Source organism: Pyrus communis, chromosome 17 (assembly GCF_041283825.1).
Source record: "Pyrus communis isolate YQ-2024b chromosome 17, ASM4128382v1, whole genome shotgun sequence".
Lineage (NCBI taxonomy): Eukaryota > Viridiplantae > Streptophyta > Magnoliopsida > Rosales > Rosaceae > Pyrus > Pyrus communis.
In genome coordinates this window covers 6422539-6447558 of record NC_142581.1, presented here as the reverse complement: position 1 = coordinate 6447558, position 25020 = coordinate 6422539, and the positions used below count along the sequence as shown (strand labels likewise).

The window sequence follows — 25020 nt, the reverse complement described above, 5'->3', positions numbered from 1 at the left end:
CCTACGCTGCATGGAAATAATGTAAAAGGAAAGGAGAAGGGTTAATAATTATATGATTAGAGCCATGGAAGAAAGAAGTTTGAATTAGAGGTGGCGCATCCACCATGACATATGTAACCAGGATAAGATTGCTATCAAGGAGATAGGGTTATCCACTTTCACCTAGCTCCTTGGGATCCGAAACCATAACTTTTAAGCAAGGTTTTAAAAAAGCGTTAAGTTCCAGTCAAGTAGGGGCGCTAAGCACGACTTAATGCCTAGGCATCTAAGCACGATTTAAGGGCAACTTAGGGTTGTTTTTCATCTAAATCTCTTGACCAATACGAAATCATTCAATATTCAATGTTGACTGACTGACATTTCTCTAATATGATTTGCTCAGATTGTAAACATAACCTAATACATAACTTTTCTACTGTGGTATATGGGTTGCCAAGTTGGCAATTATATGCGATGTCTACGGTGGTTAGTCTTGGTGATGTATAGAAAAGTAAGAATATGATGATAACGTATGTGCATGCATACACGTCATGGATATGGAGGGGATATATTTGCACCGTCTGAATGACGATGCACCAGATCAGGATACTGGATTGAGATAGACATATATTGTGAGGAACAAAGCCTCCTTTGGGAATTGGGGGATTGGCAAAAGAACATTGATAATCTTCACAATGGGTGACATAATAGAGATCGAGCTGGGGACTCAACTCGTCAACTTATTTCCAGTGGTCCTCGATTGCTGCTGCCGCTAATCCTTACAGGGCACGGCATATTTGGATTTTGAGCACTTCGAGGTGAAACAAAGAACCTTCTCATCTCACATGTCATTGGATATCCCTCATTCCCTTTTCCTTTTCCAATAATTATAATTTTTTTTTTAATGAAATTATCTTCGACAGGTTACATATGTCTGTCAATATTAAGCAATGAGAATTACAACTTAATTGATTAGTGAAAAAATAGTGCAAATAGTTTTACCTTGCAAATTTATCGATATAGTTACTAAATTCATGTAGCGTCACATATATATAGGTTGTAATCTAAGATTTATAATGTGTCTGAAAAGAAAGAATTTTTTTTGTTATTCAAGCGATATATCATGGTAAATTCTTTTAGAATAATACATGCATTCGCTCATGAAAGGAATACATATGTTTGACCATTTACAAATAACTATCGCCTAATAAATTTTATAATCAGAACCATTCAATTTCTTAATCTTCATTTGAAGATCTATTCTTATAAAACATTTGCATTAGAGATCGTTTATGCATCTAAATGTATAGAAGAAAAAAAAATGATGTAAGCATCAAGTAACATAAAATTCATGATGACTAAACAAATTAATGTTTGTTTTTATTCTTTTTATTTTTTTGTAAGAATATCTTGAGATAAATATTGAAAAATTAAACATAAAATGTATACAATGAAGCTAGGTTACACCTTTAGAATACCCCATGCTAACTGCTTATTTACAAATAATGAAATATGTTTATTCCTCTTATGGGGAATTAAGTATTAATCATTTATTCATGTTTCTAAGGGCTAGTTTAGGATTGCTATGATTTTTTTTCAAACTGCTTCAACTGTGATTTAAGAATAATCTGTTGTAAAATAAATCAATGTAGCATTTAATAAATTATATTCTTAAAACTGTCATGAGTATGAAAAGCAATGTAAAAGCGTAGCGTTTGACAAATTTTAATGTAAGTAATATAATTGTATATGTTAAGCAAATTATAGTAAAGGGTGGTGGCAGCAGTGGGGTCATGGGCATTGGCAAAAAGGTGGGCGTTGTGGTAGTGGCAATAATAGGGTGTGTTGGTTAGGATCTAGAGGTAGCAGTGGTGGCGATAGTGGTGGAGGCCGCAATGGCGCCGCTGGCAACAATGATGATGGTGGTGTTATTTAAGGGATAAAGTGTTTATACAAAGATAATGTCACTCTTAAACTATGAGAATATTACAGGAGTTGAAAATCTGCATTAAAGGCTCAACTTCACTTTTTATGAAAATAGCTTTTAAAAGTTGTTATCTAGAGCCACTTAGTACTACAATCTAATGATATTTTTCTCCACTTGTAAGTGAGAGGTTTTAGGTTCGATTCGCACCAAATGCGAGTTTGAATCACATCATTGCTAGCTCATTGTGATGCTAAGCTCACCTCTCCTCATTAGTGTAGATAATATCGTTTGGGTTGCAATTAGATTAGGAATGTGATTGTGTAAATCCTAACATATTTAGGGATATCTTTTATATTCCCTTTAGTAGTTAATTACCTATTAGAGTTGTAATTCTAAAGGGGTAAGGAATTAACCTTCCCTACTACTATAAATAAAGGCACAATGGGGTGGAATAGAACACACCTCACAATTACACATCTCTCTCTTCTCTCTACTATTTCCGTACCCCTCTCTGTATGGCCTCCATAATTGTTCAGTAAATTATGCCTACAACACGTTATCAGCACGCTATTGACGTTGCACTAAAGAGAGTTTATTCTTCAATCAGGGGAGTATTACGTTTTAATCATTCTCTTTATGATCTACATGCTATTGATTCAATTTAATTTTTCTGTGTTAAACATGATATAATGCATTGGAGATGCAATTCCAGCTTTCCGAGATGGATCTTTTACAAATTCAAAGGCTTTTATTGTTTTTTGACAATCAAGTACGCTTAAAATAAAGTAAGATATTTGAAACGACCATGAAGCATGAAAACATTCCTCATGATGCATGCAACTCCCTATATTTATATTTACCTTCTGATATATATATACACGTTTCATGCATTGCTCAATTTTTGCTATGTGGAATTTGTGAGTCAAAGCATATAAATAAATTATAAGCAATTTAGGGTTTGTCAAACCCTAACTATATCGAAAAACAAAACAAATTTTGGGCACTATGCGGCACCACCTCCGCACCTCCACCATGGCACCACCATAACAATAGCCATCTGGGCCTTGCTACAACCACATGGACACCCCCCAGGCCTTCGGCCTAGTTAACCTGCATGGGCCTAAAGCCCAGCTTGTTCCCTAAGGAAACCCGTAGACTTCCTAGCTCGTCCTTGTGAACTCAGCCCAATCTGCCAGCAAGCTTTATGCTTACTGGGCTTTGCATCTGCCATGGTCCATGATTCTATATGTCAGCCCACATGGCTAAGCTTGTCCCACGGCCCAATGAACACAGCCCCAGCTCCAGCTGGGCCTCGCGTAAGCCCACCCGTAAGCCAGCCTCGGCTGGGCTTGCCCTCGCACCATAGTCTCGGCCTACATATGCCAACAGCTTGTTGCTGGGATTAAAAACCCTCGACCCATGACATGTTGCCACTTTTGGGCTACTTTTGCAACCAACCAAAGCCTCTAGGGCTTTGCCCTACTCACGGCACCCAAGCCCAAATTTGTTTAGGCTATACATTTTCGATCCAATTCTAATTTTTCACTTTCTAAATAATTTTAACCCGAATGTTATTATTATGTTTGCTTCCATGATCGACCATGTTTAGTCCTGATCTATTAAATTAATTAAAAGTGACTTGCAATCCATTAATCTGATAATGAATCCAAAATTATTGACATAAAGATCACTTTTGGACATTAACGATTCAATAATTTATTTCTATTCTTTGAACCGTTGACATATGTTCATAGTCCTGAAGCGCTCACACTTAAGTTCCTGAAGCAACTCAAATCCACTACACTTCAATCAGCATATTGTATTATGTGTTCTTGCAGGAACCTCTCTTTTATGAACTAAACGTTCATAAACTAAATTGAACCTGTAGTTTCAAATGTAGTGCCTTTGAAACCCAAAGTTTTCATAAAACAATACACCCATGAAAACCCGACGTTTTTCATGAAAACCATGTCTTAGAACTCGAATGTTCTAACTTTGATGCTTATGGATGATTCATTCCCATAGCACCAATCACAATCTTGTTCCCTCCAATTTAGTGGATTGTCGAACCATCACAAATTCGATTTCCCTTATTTGGATGTTTCTAATAGAAACCACTTTATGTGAGGTACAAGATGTGAATCTCCACTTGACTATTAAGAAGTTGAGAAGCCATTGAAGCCAACAATGGCATGGAAAAGCTGAATAAGCCTCTGTCATGATCTTCATTCAAAGACTTATGCTCAAAGCATTACAAACGGAAGTACCTCCCGAACGAGGATTCCATGGCTCTTTGGCTCGCTCCTACGTAATGTCTAATCATGAAAGATATTGCCTGAAGCACACCATGATTACATCCATGAATGAGTACAATTCTAAAGTTTATAAATCCTATCAAATTTTGACTGGAGAATATTTTTTCTCGTCCTTCCATGTTTTGAACTCACTCCTAATGCAGCAGTGTAAAAAGTGGAAGTTTACCAAATTCTCGGATCTGATTACTACCATAAACGTGAGAGAAAAGTATAGACCCAGCTTTGACTGGAGTCTACTGAACAGTATAGACCCAGCTCGGCTAAAGTCTACCGAATGGCTTGACCCAATTCGGTCAAAGTCTACCGAATAGTAGTGCCCTGCTTCGGCAGAAATGCACCGAACGGTATTACTCTGTTTTTGCAGAGGCTTACCAAACAGACCCTTCCAGCTTCGGCTGGAGCCTATTGAACCCAAGTTTGGGCTTATCTCTCTCACAATCCAATTTTGAGTTTGTTTTTTTACAACATATGGTAGAATCATGGCCTGCCAAGGTGTGGCATCATGCCCAAAGCATGATCCTTGGTACCTAAGACCCAAAACTTCAAAAATAAGGGATAGTATTCCTGAACCTCAACCTTGCAGAATCTACTTCTGTCTCGATGGAATAGATCATTGATTATGCACATGTTTGTGCCCCTACCAATGTCGTTGAGGAGTACCATTCTCATAGTCAATATGTGAGACTGAATTTGCTCTAACGAACAACATTGGAAGAGCAGAATTTTGACATGGATGGCCTTGTTGGCCGAATCCCCTTAGTAAACCATTTAGTTTGTGAACATTTTTCTATGTTCTTGGATTCACATTTGGTGTATGTTTTAATTATGGATAATCTTATTGATATTGTCCTCGAATATGAGTTAATTGAATCATGTTTCTTGTATACATGTAACTGAATTCAATTAAACACGCGATTAGGTATGAATGTGGAAAAGTTAGTTGTATGGATGAAAGTGATACTACGCACACTAAGTTTATACCTAAATCACATATCTAGCAACGACTTCAGGTCTATCCAACCTAATTAAAAGCATTCGCACGCTCCTCATTGTATGAATGGTACTAAATAACCATGTCAGAGACTTTATACTCTATCCGTTCCATAAGAACGTCATTGAGTTTTCTTAAAGATATTCGAGATGATAATGATCATGAATGAAACCACTAAACAAAATAGAGTGAAATATATTTGCACCACCTCCAAAAAATGAGCTTAAAGCTTTGATTTAGGGCCAATGGGCTGCCTCCTAACTGGGAACACCCACATGTGGTTGGCCTGGAGCCGGGTGATTCGAGCAATTTACTTGTTTTGCCATAACCTTTTGGGACATTTAGGTTGAACAATGATGCTACGACGCATCTCCTTACCTGAAGTAAGGATCTTGTGCCTACAAGCACAATTTGCCAAAGCCCGCTCATTTGGGAAATTTAATTCCTATATCATTCATCGCAAAGATACGAAACCACCATTTTTCATAGTGGATTCAAGGGAATATATATGGACTAATCCAATAAAAATGCGGACCATATAAATACTTATGGTTCTGGTTGATGAATAGACAAACTGGTCACATGTTTGTCAACACACATTACTGCTAAACCTCATGGCCGATTAAGGGTTCACCACCCTACTTATCCCTTAAAATCTGGGAAACTAGATAATGCCGGAGAGTTTATACCAACAGTTTTCGATAAAGTATTGCATGTCTTTTGGGTTTATAATTGAACATCGAATTCCCATGTTCACCCCAAATGGCCTCGCATAGTGATCATAAAGTGCAATTAAATGATCGCCCGGATTTTGGTGAACTTACCAAGTTTTTGGTTTTTGCCTAGGGTTATGCAATCTTGTACGCAGTTATGTTGGTTTGCCTTGAGGCCCATTTTCACCCAACCTATTTGACGTTAGAGTTGGTTACTGGGTACAAACCTGATGTTTTTCGTATTTACGCATTTGGGTGTGCATTACATGTGCCAAGCTGCACCGCCGCAACGTACCAATATGGGTCCTCAACGAAGGATGTGAATCTTTGTCGATTATCATTCTCCTTCACGCTAGCTCTCTTCGAGCCCTTGCATGCGATCTCTTTACCGCTCATTTGCGAGTTGTCACTTTAATGAGACAGTCTTCCCGTTTTTAGGAGGAAATAAGAAAGTCAATGTTCTTGTAAAATAGCACGAATTTGCATGGATGTTTCCCATTATGTCTCATCTTGATCCTTATACCACACAAGTGTGATAAGTAAGTACAATGAATTCTAACTTTCAGAATGTTGTTCCAGACGCATTCATCTAATCTAGCTAAAGTAACGAGATCATATACCAGCTGCAAACATGCTTGCAAGGATAGATGTACTTAATGGACGTCGAGTTAACATCCTTGGAAGGTGTGCCACCCCTGTTGGACGGTTTGAACACCCCTATTGGACGATCCAGTACACCGGTGGATAGCCAATCAGTCTTTCTTGGCTTGGAGCACTACAGATCACTCGATTCATAGAATTCACTTCTCTAGAAGAGGAAGACATGGCACAACAATGAATCTATACTCGATCGCTGTCTCAAATCATTTCCATCTCATGAGATTAATCCGGATTACTCCTGAGACTTGAAGTTCTTGGTCCAGTATACTAGTTTGGATGAGAAAATGGAATTGAAATAAGATTACCATCGATGATGTTTTCATTTATATGGTAACTACCGACATAAATGAAAAGCGACAATATCAAACCGTGTTCCGTTGATTAAGTGACAACGTAGAACTGATTGGACAACCGAAATTACAATTCAGGTCAAATTCCTTACCAAAATGTGTATTAAACCTATCATTCCTACACTGCCCAAGGTAACCCTATTGTGTTATAAGTGGGAAAGGAATCGTATTGAGATGAATGAAATAATGCGATATGATGCACGCCTTATAGCGCAAGGTTTCTCTTAAACATCATGTGATTGACAGCAACATTATGTAATGTGGTTAATGTTTCTCCATTGGGATATTGATACGGAGATTTACATGTAAGTTCCCGAAGAATTACATGGACTAGTTCAAATAGTTCCAAACCACGGAACACCTTCTCAACTCGTTTGAGGCGTTCATTTTTGGATTGAACCAATCCGGGGGATGTGGTATATCCGTCTAAGTGATTATTTGATCAGTCAGGGATATGAATGAATGCCCTTGCGTGTTAAACTATGAAGTCTTATTCTGAATTGCTAGAGTTACAGTTTATGTCATTAACACGAATCTCACTAAGACTCTAGAAGAGCTTAAGAAAACTGCGTCGCACCTGAAGATGGAATTTGAGATGATGGATCTTAGAAAAACTTGTTTATGCCTTGACATGAAGTTCAAGTGTTGTTCTGACAATACCTTGGTCTACTAGTCGAACTACACCCCGAAGGTGTTACTTTTGAGTATACATATGATTGTTCATACGCTATATACAAATAAGACCCTTGAAGAGGTTATGGAATCCGAAATTCCATATCTAAGTTCAACTTTGTGCTCGTTGTACTTAGCTCATTGCATTATATAGGACATCTCCTTCGTTGTTGATCCGAGCGGATCCGACCTCCTAATCCTTATAATGATGCTTGCCTTGTTTGTTATGCTGACGCATATTATTTATCAAACTCACACAAGGCAAATCCCTGAATGGTTATGTCTTTACCGTTAAGGGATATCGCAATATCTTGGAGGTCCACAATATGACCTTAATTGCGAAATCTTCGAATCATTTCAAGACTCACCTCACTTCACTACACCACAAGTAAAACATGGTTAGAAGTTCTTGTTGAGCATATTCGAAGTACTTGTTGTGTTTTCATCCATCGTTGACTCCCAACAACGATCCATGAAGATTATGCAACATGTATCCACCCGATACATAAACGAAGTCAACACCAAGACATATTACATCTACATCTACATCATCAAAGCATTAAGAGATTGAAGTCATGCAAGCCAATCCCTAACAACCTTGCTGATTTTTACATAACATCACTGCCAAAGTCAACCTTCTAGAAACTTGTCCGAGGAATTGGTATGCCTAACTATTCATATACAATGCTTGTAGTTCTCATTTGGAAGTTATGTCAAACTCATGAAGAGTATCCAGAAGTATACTCACTTGATCTTAATGTACTGTTTTTCCCTACGATTAGGAGCATTTTTCCCACTGAATTTTTGCTACCTAACTAGGTTTTGATGAGGCACCTATCCTAGGCTGATCATACCCTTATGAGCTCTTCTACTTACGTCCAGAATACGTATAGTTTTGACTTAATACAACTTCTCACTTTTCTCCTTAGCTTATGGGTTTTCTCCCACCTTGGGTTTTACCATAGCAAGGTTTTGTGAGTTTTATCTTTTTATGCATTCTTCCATTGATCTGAGATCACATTCGCTCATTATGCCGACGACTTCATCAATTGTACTTTCTTCATCACTGAAGACTAGATGTGCCATTTGTTTGAGTATTTACACACTCAAGGGGAAGTGTTACAATCCTATTAGATTAGGAATGTGATTGTGTAAATCCTAACATATCTGGGATATCTTTTATATTCCCTTTAGTAGTTAATTACCTATTAGAGTTGTAATTCTAAAAGGGTAATGAATTAACCTTCCCTACTACTATAAATAAAGGCACAATGGGGTGAAATAGAACACCTCACAATTACACATCTCTCTCTTCTCTCTACTATTGTCACACCCCTCTCTATATGGCCTTCATAATTGTTCAATAAATTATGCCTACAACAGTTTGTTAAAAAAATAAAAAAAAATAAAAGTATATATTAAAAATTATAAATTATAAAAAAATTATAAAAAAAATTAAAAAAAAACCATGTTATCTACAAGTTATTGTTTTAAAATAAGCAAAATATTTCATTTTAAAACTTTTTATTAAACTTTAAAATTAACTTTTGATGAAAAAAATCAATATCACACGTTGCTTGAGTCTTACCAAGCCACAAATCCTTGGGTCAATGTATAGTATTGGTTGGTGATATAAGGGCCATGCATGAAGGTGTCACATCAAGGTCAGGCCCAGATTATGTCCCCCGGCTTGTAAGCCCGATCAACTTCAGATAGATCTAACCCTTTTATGAGGAGATCATGTGTTTGATGCTCCGACTTGATGAGTTTATTTGACTGTGATCATAAACAAAGTGAAATTCTCCATACCCTCTACGGGCCCGAAAAAAATGGATAACTGTAGCTTGACACTGGTTGTCTCCCTTTAATAAAGAAAAAAATTATATACAATGTATTAGTCGATATACATGGTCCGTTAATTGGATTAACTCATGATATGTTAAAAGGTATTTCATATTCAATCTAATGCTATTATTTTTCTTTATAAAAAGGGAGACAACTGGTGATAAACTACGGTTATCCACCTCTTATAGGGTTCAGGAAGACTCACAGAGGAATTTCAGTCTCTCCCTGGCCACAAGTCTAGTTTTCACACCAGCAATGAGTTTCGAACCCAATATCTCTAGTTTTTAGTTTTAAGTTTCTTTGAATAAGTAATTTATAATTTATTTTTAAGTTAGACAACAAAATTTAATTTCTTTGTTCGATATACCTTATTTATATAATGAGTTATCCATCTTAATTCAATCGCAGGTGTCAGAAAAGTTCATAATACATAACTAGCTGTCTCTCCTCAATAGTTATATGTGTTACGATGTTTTATTATGTTAAGGGTGGTGTTATCTAAACACTCATTTTTACTTTTTACACACTCTTTTTAGTTTTCAACCGTCAGATCGAATAAATTGAAGAAAGTCAATAAATAAATAAAATTAACAAAAATATGTAGAAGGTATAAAAACGTGTGTGAATAACACTATCTGATGTTAGTTGTGAATTGGGACTATTTGTTTAATAAAATCATGTTTGAATACAGTCAATACATATTTATTATAATCTGTAGGATCTTATAAATTTTACATAGTCAATCCAATCCGAATTGCAAAGTAGGTTGGCCATCTTTATAAAAACATGCATCCATTGGTTTCCACGATTTCCATGTTTTCTGGCATGCTTTTATTTCTTATCGTTTTGCTTCATCTTATTCTAACAAACGGTCTTCGCCCTGGGAAATCATTCATCGTATATAAAATATGATGATATGAGAAAAGCATAAAAGCTGTATTTCTTCTCTTTAGACCCCTTTCTTTGGCCACAATGGTGCTTTTTATCCTTGTATCATGATTATGCCCAAGCTCACGTTCCACTTCTCCTATAAATTAATAACAAAAAGATGGATTTTTACTAGATTTCTAAACACACTTCGATTTCTGCAAAATTTAGTTGGCTGGTTCAGCTTTTCTAACAGTACTAAACAAAACAAAAAATGAAAGCTATTATTAGTACTTTAAAAATTTTATTTTACACTTCTTACAAGTGTATTTTTTTTTAATTATAAAAAGTTTAGAGTGCAAAATAAGACTTTTGAAGTGCTAATAACAATTCCCAAAGAAATTACACCTAACGAATTATGTCTCTGTGAATACAAATCATAATTTAAAAGGGAATTGTTATTGACACTCTAAAAATCTCATTTTGTATTCCTCACAAGTGTATTATTTTTTTTCTAAATATAGAAAGCTTGGGATGCAGAATGAGAATTTTGAAGTGCTAATAACAATTTCCTTTTAAAATGTGCGTAAAATATGCTATTTTTGTGACTTTTGATAAATTACTTTTACATATGTATTAGATTATAACTTAGACGTATAGAAGAATAACTTCTTATTGTAAATAGCCACACAGAAGTTGAGGCTCCCATAATCCAACGAAATAGTGCAGATTGCACTTTGAAAGCTACCAATCACCAAAGTGTGTCGCTGGAGGAGATCATTGGAGGAGACACTGGATGAACAGAGTAGCAGGAGTAGTTTGTAGAAGATTCGCAGTGAGTAACGATAATTCGAGAGAAAAAGAAAGGCCAGATCTGAGACAAGCTCAGACTAAACTGAGACGCAAAAAGCTCATAAAAATGGCTCCAAGAACTAAAGCCATAAAAGTTAAGCGAAAGGGAGGAAACATTGGGGAAGGAAAAGATAGGGCAGAAGTAATTGTTGCCACCGACACTAACCAAAGTGAGGGGTCGGTGGTTGAGATAGAAAAGTTTAGGGCTTTGTGTTTTGGGCGAGAGAGAAGAGAAAGTGAACGGAACTTTTTGCTGATTATTGTTATAAGGCTTTTTAGTCAAAATGATTTTTAAGATTTGCATAACTTCTCACCTTAGTCTCTAAGATTTGAAATCAATAGAAATGGTCCCTGAGTTTGTCCACCATCAATCATTTTGGTCTTTCAGTAAAAAATCTCCATTAAATAAGAATAAAATGACCAAAATACCCTTAATTTTGGTCAAATCATTTTGACCCATTGTTTATTAAATTGAGGGTATATTTGTCATTTTGATCCTTATTTAACATAATCTTGCATGGAATGACCAAAATGATTCATGGTGGACAATCTCAGGGACCACTTCTATTGATTTCAAATCTTAGAGACTAAAGTGATGTGTTTTGCAAATCTCAGATACCATTTTGGCTAAAAAAGCCTTGTTATAATTAATCTGTTATTTTGAATCTTCAACAAGGAAAATTTAGTTGCTACATTCATTCTCAGCTGAAATATATCGTTCCAATTTTACAGTTGTCTTCGAAGGGACTTCTTGCCCAAAGTATATGGCTGTGGTCCTTGTAGTTTAGGCAAAGTTCCACTTCATCGTAGTGGAATTTCAGCTAAACTATATGGACTAAAATCAAACTTTGTCCTTCATTTTTCTGAGGAAAGAATGAACCAAACTTGAAAATAATTTTCATGATGTAGTTTAATTAAACTTATTCATGCTTGGTAAATGTGGTGACGATGAAATTCTCCTCCACCCAATTTCATAAGCTGGAAATTTGGACCTGCTACCTGTCCAAAAGTTGAAGGTGAAAACTTAAAGGTCATTTTCATCTTCTTTCTCTTACTGCCATGACTAGGAGCCTTGACAGATAGCTCCAAATTGAAAGAATCAGGACACAAAAAGCTAATATGGTTTAGCATGGCCTTTTCTGCAAATGAGAATGATTAATTAATTACTTACACCTATGATACCATGCCACTATTCCGAGCCAGTAAGATACTTACATACGAAATGGTATATAACAATTTGTGATTGATTTGGAGTACTGTCACAGTTACATTTAAGATGTAGATACGTTTCTCTCGGGCAAATGCGTGCATTGCTTGTGATTAGTGGTTGATCCAGGATTTGAACTTTGAGGTGTCTCAGTATTAAATCAAGTTTTTTAGATAGGAACAGAAAATGAAGCAGGCAAAAAATAAAAAATAAAAAATTCGGCTTATTCACTGAGGTATTTCATCGAATGGTTGGTGAGCTTGTTCTCCCAAATTGTATTGCACACATGTCAACAGATAGCAGCATATGGCGAAGGAATTTAATGATTGATATAGAGATAACTTGTCAAGTATTATCGACACAACCTGTTAAGATATGTCTAGTATGTATTACATCAAACATTTAATAGGCATAAAAGAAACTCGTATCAAATATTTGAAGGATTCTCAGAAGACCTTTGCGTGTATATGTTTTAGACTTCTCATAGTGCTGGGACTACCTTGGTCCCTATTTCCATCCGCCTCTGCTTGTAGTCCAAGGTTTTGACTGGTGATGAAGAGCGAATATTGTATTGGATTTCTTCAGAATGTGTGCAGGAATCAACAGTTTCCTCCACATGATAATGACAATATTTAATCTTAATCAATTCAACACTCGGTACTAAAAATAAGAAAAGCCCATAGATTAAGCAGCTTAAACCAAACAACTTTACATAAACAGAAGTAAATTAAAACTGACAACCCAAACATCATTAAACCAATAAGGCAATAACTATTGTACAGAGAGATGGGCACTTGCACAATGCCCCCATTTGATTGCAAGCAAAAACCTCTTTACTACAGCTTTCTTGTTTAAGCAAAGAAAACTGGAAAAAACAACCCATGCTTTAAGTACACCCCCAAAATTTTCTGCTCTAAACAGAGAGAGACGCCATTGAACCATTCATTGTTTTTGGCACTTCATTCACTTGTTGAGTATCTTGATGTCCAGTACTTTTCAATCTCCTCTGCTGATCTTCCAGGGATTCTCCCAGCAATCAGAGACCACCTAAGAAGAAGAAAAGATAAGGGAAATTAGGTCATTTTATTATACAAGCGATATACTATACTACGTTCATCTAACTACGGAGATGAGGATTTGAACTGAGAGCCGAAGAGAAACATACTGCTCTCTAGCCAAGTTGATTTAGGGAAACTATGAAAAAATTAGACATAAAAAGTGGAAGAAGAAAATAATGGCTCACCTCTCACCAACCAGATTAAACATCCTAGTGATTAGAGTTTCCTCATCTTCTGAAAAGTCAAGCTTAGAGTCTTGACTACTTTCCTCTGCAAAAATTTGAGATATATAATTAAGGTGCCTATTTGTGAGTTATTTGTTGAGAAAAAACTAAAAATTCCCAAACCAATAATCAAATATTAAGACAAAGTGGATGCATGTTTAATCACAACAACTAAATGATTATTAATTTCAAAGAGGGTTACCTGGGAAGAGAAAAATAGATCCAAAAACTAAACATACTATGTATTGGTAAACTTTATAGGCCCACCATAGCCTATCACACCATCACCAATATTGTTCTAACATAACCACCTATTATTAGTTGTTTTAATCACATAAAAGACCTCGATGATATTAGTGGTGAAAACTCTCATATATTAGGTATATACTATTTTGTTATATAACTGATGTAGAATCTTATTCTCCAACATATATAACATATAAAATTCAAAGAGAAAATAAGATGTAAAACCAAAAACACAGATTGCAAAGGATCACCCATCAAAGTATCAATAGCAAGTAGAAAATTGGACCACTAGTTGAAATATATGGTTTGGAAAAAATAAAAAACATGATATTATGAAAAGGGTACCTCTAGAATCCACAGAATTGTCGTCAGAAGAGGAGCGGGAGTGATCCAAGTCAGCCATTGGAGTTGAAAATATGAGAAAAGTTGGAGCCGCAGATTTCAACTAGGGTTTAAATATGGGTGCATATATATAGAAAAGAACAAGTAGTGCAGGAAACTGTGTTTGAAACTGAAGGCAGTCGTCGAATAAATAGGAGGAAGAATCCTCGAAAGATAATGTTGTGCATGACGACAACGGATAGGATAGGGGAAGAATGGGCGGTGAGATGAGAGAGAGGAAGACAAAGGAAGAATGGTAGTTGGATAAAGCGGGGGTTTTCTTTAGTCCAACCTTTGATAGGTAGTTGCATACTTACCTGTTGGTTGGCATAGAATTTTTGATGATTTGGAAAGCTTGGAGTAATTGTACTCATACCTCTAAATCAAGTGTTGGGTCCAACTGTACATGTCCAACTTAATTAAAATGATTGAAATTTTTATGATCAAACCATTCAAGGTCACTTGATTTTAAGCATAGGTAGTCTTTAGATGTTGACTCTTCGGGTTTGGGAAATATAAAGGAGGAACTACGTTTGTTGTCACTATGATCATAGAGATGTTATATGTGCTCTTATATGTGGTGGAACTAGTTACGTTTTAACCAAGGTTGTACATGACCTTGACATGACTCAATCACATGAGTACGATGTTTCACCAAAAAATTATTTCATGGTTTGAGAAAGTTATTTTATTGAGATTTTATGCTATGCATGCATATGAGCCTAACATGCAATTTTGTACAAAGTTTGAGGAAAATCAATCATAATTATGACTAAAATTGTTAACGGACTGTCTTCCAAAAAATTGTTAACAGACTTCATCACATAAATTAAATGATTGTCCAAAAAAAAAAAAAACAAATGCCATTTTCTTAAATGATTGTCCAAAAAAATAAAACGAAAATGCCAAATGAGAAAACAAAAAATATGGTATAATACGACAGCATGTTCGATGACGGTCAATTAAAAATTGTATGTCTTAACCATCCCTCTCAGCTTCTTATCTTCTTTTATCCCCAGCCAAATCAATTGTTCAATGATTGTGTATAGGAGAACTCCAACAAATCTCACGCGCCATTTGGAATAGCTGTAAACACACAACAAATTGATTTATCTACTAAAAAATTAAATATAAACCCTAATTATTACAAATACTACTACAAGTCGCACATGCATCAATTACTAACAATAACTTAAGTAAATCCAATAGTATATTTACAGTTATCAACCTATCACGTACTCAAAGGTGACTTCAAAAAAATTACGTAGCGAACAACACTACATTTCTCTTTCTGTCAAACAATTCATACATAAGTCACTTTATTTCTTGCCTTCAACTCTTATAGAGGACATTTGTCGAACATTCTAAATCGCTATGCTCAAAGAATGCCTACATAACAGTTAAGTTATCATAAATAACAACATGGTTGGTAAAGGCAATAACTTGCACTCCATGTTATATTATGTAAATCCATCATTACATGCACGTATGGGTGACTAACGCTATAAAACATTTAATACTGTAGTGATAAGAATCATGTCACGCTGCATTTTATTGAACGTGGTTAAGGTGGTGGTGTGCGACAGATATCGAACAAGAAAGTAATAAACTAATTGGACGGCCACAGTAGATCCCAATTTCATCTTTTCCTACCGTGCTCTGAAGTCGGCAGGCAATTATCCCTTGATGTATATTAAATAAGGGGATTTTCATTATCCAGGAATTAAAAAGTAGCTGTGTTATTTGACTATTTGAGACTCATAGTCAAACTAGCAAAGTAGTTCAGTCTATTTATTATAGTGGGATGAAATATAAAACTCAATTGAAAAAATTGAAAATTAAGATATTGACGTATAATTACAAACTATGAGAGAATGAAAATATAATTAATTAGTATTTGACGGTCGAAATATGAATATATTAAATACATATAAACAATTGTAACAAAATTTCCTTTTTATATTGAATGTAAATTGCTCTTTCCTTGTCGGTGACAATGACATGAGCAAGTCACATTAGTTAGTGTAAACGCTCGTGTGATAATACTTCTAAATGAACGTTTTTAATGAAAATAATTTCAAAACCAATCTTTTTCACTTCAAGTGCTTTTAAAACTAAAAATATTTTTCTTTAAAATAGCTTTCAATTTTATTGATATGTATAATCATGTAGTTTCCAATGAGCTCGGATGAGTGTTAATGTCTATTTATTGCTTTTCGATTAGTAATACTTTATTGTAATACTTAGATCTAGTCTACAAGAACCCTTTTGAGACCGAGTTCTTCCTAATAGGTACTTGTAATGTCATTTTATCGATGAATAAAATATCGTAATCTTCTTTAAAAGAAAAAATAATTTTCAGATATTTTAAGGAAATAATAAAAACACATTTATTTTTAACTTCTCACACACCTTTGTTAAATCTTGTCAGTTGATTGTTTGATTTGTCCAATTCGATGGTCAAATATTAAGAGGTGTGTGCAAAACTAAACAAGGTGTGTTAAAATCACCGCCCTTTATTTCGAAAGCCCTTTCAAACGAACTCAAAATGTGTTTACTCTTTCTTTTTGCGGTCGAGTTTGAATTCTTTTTTTTTTTTTTTTTTTTTTAAGCCTAACAAACCAGGTTCCACAATTTGGACTTGGAGGTTTTAGGCAAAGAAACTGGAAAAGATAAAGACACAACCCATTGGGCTAAGTCAGATGAGCCCATGAGAAGTGGAATGACGTCCTCTCAAAATAGAGAAGCCATTTTCCAGAACACATGGAAGAAAGGCGCCCACTGGCCAGAAAGTAAAAATCAAGAGAGTTTGCTACTTGCAGAAATCAGGAATATATTATTCGAGATAAAGGGATTTGAATTATCCTTTGACATAGCACAAACAGCAGCGGAACTATAACGAAAACAAAAGTATTGTATCAGACCTTTATAAGGTGCATGCAAGAGAACAAGTTTCAGCAACACTTAAATCTACATAGGCGATATAATACTCGCTATGCAGGTTGAGATACTGTAATCTACATAGGGTGAACGGCGCTGCTGCTATTCAAAAACCATGAATTTTGATGTGCTCCTTCTTAACAATGCCGGCCTGTTTAAATGAACACGCAAAGTTGGCAAGTTATATACATGAACCAATTGCAAATTCGTGGTTGTGGCGACATCATAGAAAACCAGACACAAAGCGTTACCTGCACAAGGAAGGAGGAAACATTCTTTCTCTGGTCCCCCTGAAGTTGTATGACCTGCAACCATGCAACAGTGACTTATAAAGCTTTGTTTTTAAGGACAAAGGTCCGAAGCTGTGAATATTCGTCCAAATGTTGGCTGACGTCTAATAAACAAGAAGCTCGTACAACACGGAAAATATGAAATGTGCAAACATAATATTTGCAAGGTGTACAATCACCCTACACATGTAGCAATTCTACTTTCAACCCTTTTCAGCACATCACATTAGCAACAATCATCATGGTACGGAAACAATGCATCTTGATTTACTAAAGGACGGGAACAAACCTGGCCTAACTCAGGATCCTCAACGACAGTACCATTACAACAGAACTCTTTCTTGAGGTCCTTTAGTATCTTATTGTAGCTGTATTCCTTCTTCAATCCTTGTACAGTAGTCAGGCTTTTCCTCCCGTTGCGCTGCTGTACACGGACATGCACATACTCTTTTGTCCCTGCACCTGAGTTCTCAGCATTTGCATCAGCAAAGGGATCTGCCCGTACACACAATCCACAAAGACACAACAAAACATCAATAAGTCACCCTTTTCAAATTCCTTGCAAGTACCATCCTTCCTATAAATCATACCATGCATCTAAATGAAATTAGCTTAGAAGAAAATAACTTTACCAAAAGCAGATGGGACCTGGGTGTCGAATTCAGACATGAAACTTGACTGTTGGAGGTAGAAGATCAAGTAACCAGCAAAAGGGATTTTTCTTGAACAGCAATATAAAATCTGCTCCACAAAAGGGTCAAAACCCGATCGGCTTAATATATGTGTATAAAATTAAAAAAAAAAAAAAAAAAAAGCACAACTTGATAATTCCATCATATTATAGGCGAACCTCAACAATTACCAAAGTAAATATATACTCTCTTTTTTGTGAAACCAAATTACACAACTTTAATTAATCCAATTGACAAAAAAATATCCAAAATCACCATTTTCATAAGAGAGCGGTTATTGTTACTCCGAAAAATTTACTCAGTATTCCAAACATATAAAAACATAAGAAGAAATGTGGAGTGCAGAGTGATTTTTTTATTTTTATTTTTTAGTGTCAATGACGCCACCTTTTTTTATAACACAAAGCTAGAAGTTGATATTTTCATGATATTACGGGGACAAGGGGACAAGGGGACAAGAAAGCCTCAACAATTACCAAAGTACACATCTTTAATCAATACAAAAATCATGATGCAATTCCATAAACAACCCAGCTCAGGTAAATTACCAATAACCCAGATTTTAATTACAAAAACCAAATTAGAAACTACAATCCATTCCTCAAGCATGTCTCATGCAAATCAAATCAACCCAAAAAACTAGATCGAACTAAGCAATAAATCAAACATAACCTGAAAGATGGTAATTCCAATCAAACAGTAACAAGGTAAAAGAAAAAAAATTTACCTGATTTGCAGAGAGGGTGAATCCAAACAAGGGACAGAGGGAAGAGACAGAAAAAGGGATGAGGAAAAGGGAGAGCGGGTGGAGGGGTTTATATAGGATAAGAAAGAGTCGTGCAAACCGCACAAAACTCGGGGTTTTACTTTATTCTTTGACGCCAAAACGCACCGCCAAGTTTCGTTTTATCGTTGGTGTACACTTGTTTTCTTTTTTTGATTTTGTGGGGGAAATTTACCTCCCTTAATAAAGATGATTTAAGGTTTCGATTTTCTGCCAAAATTACTAATTCTATTTCTCTTCAGAAAAGTTAACAAACTTAGTGTGTGTGTGTGTGTGTGTGTGTAGCTTCTAATTTTTAGTAACCAACAACAAGGTTGTTATTTTTTGACATCAAATTGAGTTCCTGCATACATTCCAAAAGCCTCTTAGTTAGGGTAAATTACGGAAACTCAATTTGAATTCATATTTCAGCAACTTATCCTTATCCTGAGAAAATTCATCTTAGTTAAGGTAAGTTGTACGGATATTGATGGAGTTTGATTGGTAGGAGAGAATTATGAATTCATATGTTAGCCCATTGATTTTTGGGTGGTTTAAATATAGGCTCTTGTAACTGTTATTGTCAAGACAAAAACTCACCTCATGTTATGTCGCATCCAGATCCGGGCCCCACCACATCTAGGGCTTGACTCCAATATAGTACAATATTGTCCGTTTTGGGCCCCGACCACGCCCTCACGGTTTTGTTTCTGGGAACTCACACGAGAACTTTCCAGTGGGTCATCCATCCTGGCCATGGTATTGCTCTCGTACAAACTCGCTTAACTTCGGAGCTCCGATAAATTCGAAGCCAGTGAGCTCCTAAAAAGCCTCGTGCTAGGTAAAGATGGGAATATACATATAAGGCTTACAGGATCCACTCCCCTGGGTGACGCAGGATGTTACAATCCACCCCCCATAGGGCCCCGACGTCCTCATCGGCACACTTCCGGCCAAGGATTGGCTCTAATACCAAATTGTCACATCCCAGCCCGGGCCCCCACCACATCCCAGCCCGGGCCCCCACCACATCCCAGACTCGACTCCAACGTAGCACGATATTGTCCTCTTTGGGCCCTGACCACGCCCTCATGGTTTTGTTTCTGGGAACTCACACGAGAACTTCCTAGTGGGTCACCCATCCTGAGATTGTTCTCGCACAAACTCGCTTAACTTTGGAGTTCCGATGAACTCCGAAGCCAGTGAGCTCCCAAAAGGCCTTGTGCTAGGTAAAGATGAGAATATACATATAAAGCTTACAGGATCCACTCCCCTGGACGATGTGGGAGGTTACATGTTAAACATCCAAATAAAACCCAAATTTCAAATAGTCTGCAATGTTGGCAAATAAATGACATATCCTTATAAAATATTTACAATTTATGCAACAATGACCTAAATATGTCAATAAATATTATTAGTAGTCACCTTCAATTATGCTAGCAATGAACAATGAGCTCCTGTTTTAAAACCACATATTACAAACTATTTACATTCTTTTGTTACAAGCTAATTTATCTGCATTTTTGTAGTACATACTAATTCACCAATCTACTTATTAATTTACTTATACAAATAATATATAATTACTTATAATATCCAAAGTATCATATACATTTTTTTTCTTTACAATATCATTCATGTGAGGTAGGTAAATTATTTTTACAGTATTTCTAATCTAAGTGGGTACTAACATATAGATAGGTAAATTATTTTCTATGAAAAGAAAAAATACAACCATTATTTTGTATAATTTTTTTGACACAAATTATTTGTCCATGTTTCAACGTAAAACACCATAATATTTTTATTTATATTATATATTGCATGATAATAAGGTAAGTTAGTTCCACGATAAAATAATTGTTAGTAAAAAAATTTGAGATAAGAAAGCCTAATCAAATAATAGGTTAATTGACATTTAACTGCATTGAAAACAATAAAATGCAAAATTTATTATTAATTATAAGTCAAACCTAACCCATGTTATACTCTATGAGGGTATTTTAGGAACACGAGAATTATAAAAACTGACATACCAAGCTTGTTAAGGAAATTTGCTTTGTTGGACTCTAGTAAATAAGTTTTAAGTCTGAAAAACATAAAGAAGATGGGTTTTAAGTTAGAGAAAATAAGTTTTAAGGGAGAAACTCTCATTTTCAGTTGATTTTGTAATGACTGGGCAAGTCAAGATGTAACGAATGCACGTGTACACCAATTGCTTAAAAAGTGCGAAATAGAATTGGTAGATTTATTTTAGAAAATTCTATCACACTCCATATCGTTAAATGTTATGAGCATTTTATATTTCTTTTTTACATAAAGGAGGATAATTGTTGGCAAGTCACGGTTATCCATCCCTTCCGTACCCTGAGAGGCTATAGGGAATTTCACCCTACCTGTGATCATAATCAAACAAACTCACTAACTCACATCATTAGATTACTTGAATAGCCTTGGATTATTGTTTTGTATTATGTTCCTTTGAATTCAGATAATCAAATACTCTTAACATTTAATGCTATGCATGGAAATGGAAGAAATTCATGTTTTGTTACGATTTAAGAAGCCGAACCCTTGGAAGTTTGTTATTATTATCTTGCATTCTATTTACGTGGGGTAAGTTTTAGATGAGTGTATTATAAGATCTTAGGAATTGATGTTAAAATATGAAGAAATGGACCACAAAATGTAGCATAGAGAGGATTAGGAAAAGCCTCTATGAGTATTACTTAAATTAAATATGTGATATGGTTGATGATGATTAGATTATTACTTAAATATTGATTAACATGCTTATTTTATATTGATGTCATATCACATCACATAATCAAATGTATTCTAAAAATTTAGCCTATCTAATATTACTCAAATTAAAGTACAAATACAAGCTCTTCTCATTTTTTTTTCGCATCTTATTGTAAGGTGTATTCAATTGAGATTTTGAGAGACTTTAATAGATTGATCTATGAATTTTGACCAAGTTTAATTGATTTATATAGATTCTTTCTATATAAAATACTGTATGAAATCTCTTTGATTCCATCGAAGTCCCCAACTTTTTAAAATCCTTTAAAATCAACTTCTAATTAACTACACCTAAATTTTTTTTTTTAATTTATTACTATTAAAGAGATGAGGAGGGTTCGCAACTATTACAATAATTAAGGGAAGAGGTAATTTTGAACCCTGAACACATGGTAGAAATCTAACACTCTATGCACAAAGATACTGGATCATATGTTATACACCTCGAATGTTATAATTTCACTTAAAGTTTCAATTGAATACACCTAAGTTTTCAGAGAATTGCTTAGAATCTTAATCAAATATCCTAAATTTATAAAAAGAATTAAAGTTTCTTAAAACTTTCAATTAAATACACCCTTTAATTTTATTGACAACGTATTTTAATAAAAAAAAAATTAAAATGACAGAAATAGAAATGATGCAATTTTATATACCCCTCGCCGATGTCTCTCATTTTCTCCATCGCTTGATTCGATTCAGTCTCTGCTTTTCAGGTACTTGTCCTTCTCGTCCTCCTCACTGTTTTCTTGGATATGAATTCTTTATCGTTATGTTTGTTTGAGCGATCGAATAATCAAATATAGTTTCTTTCAGATTTGCATTGGTTCATATGAATTAGTAGCCTCTGTCTACGGAATTGGGTCACCGGTGGATTTATCTTTATGATAATTAATGAAAATTTGAAGTCTATATTGTGTACAGACGATATTCTAAACTACTCTATGGGACGGTGATTCGAACTGTGGTGCAAGGGATGGAACTGTTGGAAGGTGTTTTTTTTTTTTTTGGAAGCAAAGGTTTTGGATCCAATAAAGAGTTCTGCTTTGGTGGTTAATGTAGTTGCTTTCAGTTCCCAAGTGTTTTACTTATTGATATGTTTTCTGATTGACTCATTGGGGTTTTGTTCACACTGTGGAGAAGACGTGATTTTGTGTAAAAATTGGAACCAAAAGGAAATTATGGCGCTGAGGAAGAAACTGTGGGAGAGTTCCGATTTCAATGGAAAATTTGTGTACAGCTTTTCGAGGTATTACAGTTCAAACAAGGTGGACCTAAGGAAGCTAAAGCCTAGGATTCAGAATAAAATCCAAAACCGGACCAAGGATTACCAAATGCCGGCCATGATACCGGTGGCCCAGGAGGTCATGGAGTGCCAGAGACTCGTTATGCAAGGTGTCTCTACTCTCCTCAAAATTGTGCCCGTTCTGGCCTGCAAGTAAATCCCTTATCTCCCAAGTTACTTTTAGGAGGATTCTTATGAACCTTTTCTTATTAGGAATAATCAGACCACTTTTTGCTATTTTTGAGAGCCGCACAATCTATAGTTTTCAAATTAGATTTAGTCTAATTTAGCTTCCATTAGATCCCTACTGCTTTTATTGAACAATTTTTGAGGTGGAAAAGAAAGGCCAACTTTTTTATCTTTATCCTACTTTTGCAGGTTCTGTCCAGAAGTATATATAGGCGAGAAATGCCACTTAATTCAGACTTGTTGTGGCTTTAAACGTCGTGGCAAGAATAAAGTTTGAATGTATAGTTGGTGGTTTGAAAGATGTGCTTGTTCCAGTAGAGGCATTTCACCTCAAGCACATGTTCCAGGATGTTATAAAACACCATCAGAGGTTTGACTTTGAACGTGTTCCTGCAGCTGTCGAGCTATGCTGGCAAGCAGGGGAGAATGATATTATAAAGGAAATCATTTAAATTGGAACTTTGAAAGTGATTGTGTTGGCGTTAACGGAGTTGAGTCTTTGTTACCCAATGAACTGATTCTGGTTGCCAGTGGAACTTTGAGGGCATGGGAAATTCTTAGAAATGGCATGGAGAAGTTGCTGAAGGTTTATCCAGCGAAAGTCTGTAGACATTATTTAGAAGTTCATTTTGGGCTATCTGGACATAAGGCTAGGCTTCGTGGAGTTTTCAAGTATGAGAGTGAGCAGGGAATCCACTTTTGGAGAAGAGCAAATGTAGATGATCTTGTGCCTTCAAAGAGTGTGGCGGTGGCGGCCTCAGGACCCTCAAGTACTTTCGAATGAAGGGAAGGGATTTTATAGGCATGCTCCTGCAATGGTAGAACTATGTACACAAGCAGGTGTCATTGCACCTCCCCACGACACCACAACCCCCACACCACCCCACACACACCCGCCCCCACCCCACCCACCCACCCCCCCCCCCCCCCCCCCCCCCCCCCCCCCCCCCCCGGGGCCCCAAAAGTATCACTGCATGATGAAACTGCAGGGTGTAAGTACCACACTTGGAGATCAAAGGTTGTTCCACTAGAATAGTCAAATGTAAATGTCGATTGATTCCAAGGTAGAAACTTGAACCCAGCAGAAACTCCCCAGGATTGTCAGATCACAGATGTTCGTAGAATAGCTTATAGTTGTAACATTTGATCTGAAATGGGAAAATGAACCTCATAGAAGCTCCCGTAAGACTGTCTGATCTTCATTATTGAGAGGGATTGTAATTTCAGATGAATGACAACGAAGTTCGAGATGGCTGGCAATATCAACTGAGCACGTATTGCCCCCTTCACTTCATGAAAAAGGTGAGCAAATTTGTAGCTTTGCTTTAGCTATGGACATAGAACAAGAATGCATGGTAGAAAGAGTGAAAGCAAGAAAGGAATAACAAATCATTGAAATCTCTAACGGAATTGAATGCTTATTAATTATGCTCCTCAATAGATTATCAGAACTGACTAGTTTACGATTGATTTTCAGCTATGGAATAATTACTATTCTTGTGCATATCGGTATCCTCAGCGATAGACCGTCACTTTGAACAAATATCTGGAATCTCCATGATCCGCACCATGCCATTTTTTAGGCTGCAGTTGTCTATCCATCTCTCTTACTTTATTTGATCGACAATGCACGATTGCTACCATATAAATGATTTCAGGTTCGTAGAACCTCACTCCCCTGTATCACCGTACAATGACTGGTAAAGAATGGTTTTTAAGTTCAAAATTTCGGTACTAGTCATGTCCAAACCCAATTATTCCATCGT

The 25020-nt window shown here is 35.8% G+C and overlaps 2 protein-coding genes and 1 pseudogene across 3 annotated transcripts; 1 reads left to right on the top strand and 2 right to left on the bottom strand.

Moving 5' to 3' along the window:
* Positions 1-13039: 13039 nt before the first annotated feature.
* LOC137708364 (transcription factor CPC) lies at positions 13040-14419 on the bottom strand. Its single transcript, XM_068447421.2, has 3 exons — positions 14252-14419; positions 13622-13706; positions 13040-13425 (listed from the first exon to the last, which is right to left on the bottom strand). The coding sequence occupies exons 1-3, from the start codon at positions 14307-14309 to the stop codon at positions 13338-13340; spliced, it is 231 nt and encodes a 76-aa protein (XP_068303522.2). The 5' UTR covers positions 14310-14419; the 3' UTR covers positions 13040-13337.
* A 2684-nt stretch (positions 14420-17103) lies between these two features.
* Positions 17104-19068, bottom strand: LOC137709377 (protein translation factor SUI1 homolog). The gene is made up of 5 exons (XM_068448471.2): positions 18937-19068; positions 18150-18258; positions 17807-18012; positions 17479-17532; positions 17104-17378 (listed from the first exon to the last, which is right to left on the bottom strand). Exons 2-5 carry the CDS (start codon positions 18184-18186, stop codon positions 17334-17336), a joined length of 342 nt encoding a protein of 113 aa, XP_068304572.1. The 5' UTR covers positions 18187-18258; positions 18937-19068; the 3' UTR covers positions 17104-17333.
* A 3347-nt stretch (positions 19069-22415) lies between these two features.
* On the top strand, positions 22416-24250 carry LOC148689328 (APO protein 4, mitochondrial pseudogene; annotated as a pseudogene). The gene is made up of 4 exons (XR_015958121.1): positions 22416-22496; positions 22597-23218; positions 23444-24149; positions 24244-24250. The product of XR_015958121.1 is annotated as an APO protein 4, mitochondrial pseudogene (transcript).
* Positions 24251-25020: the final 770 nt, after the last annotated feature.

Bases quoted from the DNA above. Each gene is read 5' to 3' on its own strand.
- LOC137708364 (XM_068447421.2), bottom strand. From the start codon at position 14,309: ATGGCTGACTTGGATCACTCCCGCTCCTCTTCTGACGACAATTCTGTG. The intron at 13,707-14,251 runs GTACCCTTTTCA...AAATTTTTGCAG, and splicing joins CAATTCTGTGGATTCTAGAG to AGGAAAGTAGTCAAGACTCT. The intron at 13,426-13,621 runs GTGAGCCATTAT...TCTTCTTCTTAG, and splicing joins TTTAATCTGGTTGGTGAGAG to GTGGTCTCTGATTGCTGGGA.
- LOC137709377 (XM_068448471.2), bottom strand. From the start codon at position 18,186: ATGTCTGAATTCGACACCCAGGTCCCATCTGCTTTTG. The intron at 17,533-17,806 runs GTTTGTTCCCGT...GCATGGTTGCAG, and splicing joins AGGATCCTGAGTTAGGCCAG to GTCATACAACTTCAGGGGGA. The intron at 17,379-17,478 runs GTAACGCTTTGT...TCATTTAAACAG, and splicing joins TTTCCTCCTTCCTTGTGCAG to GCCGGCATTGTTAAGAAGGA.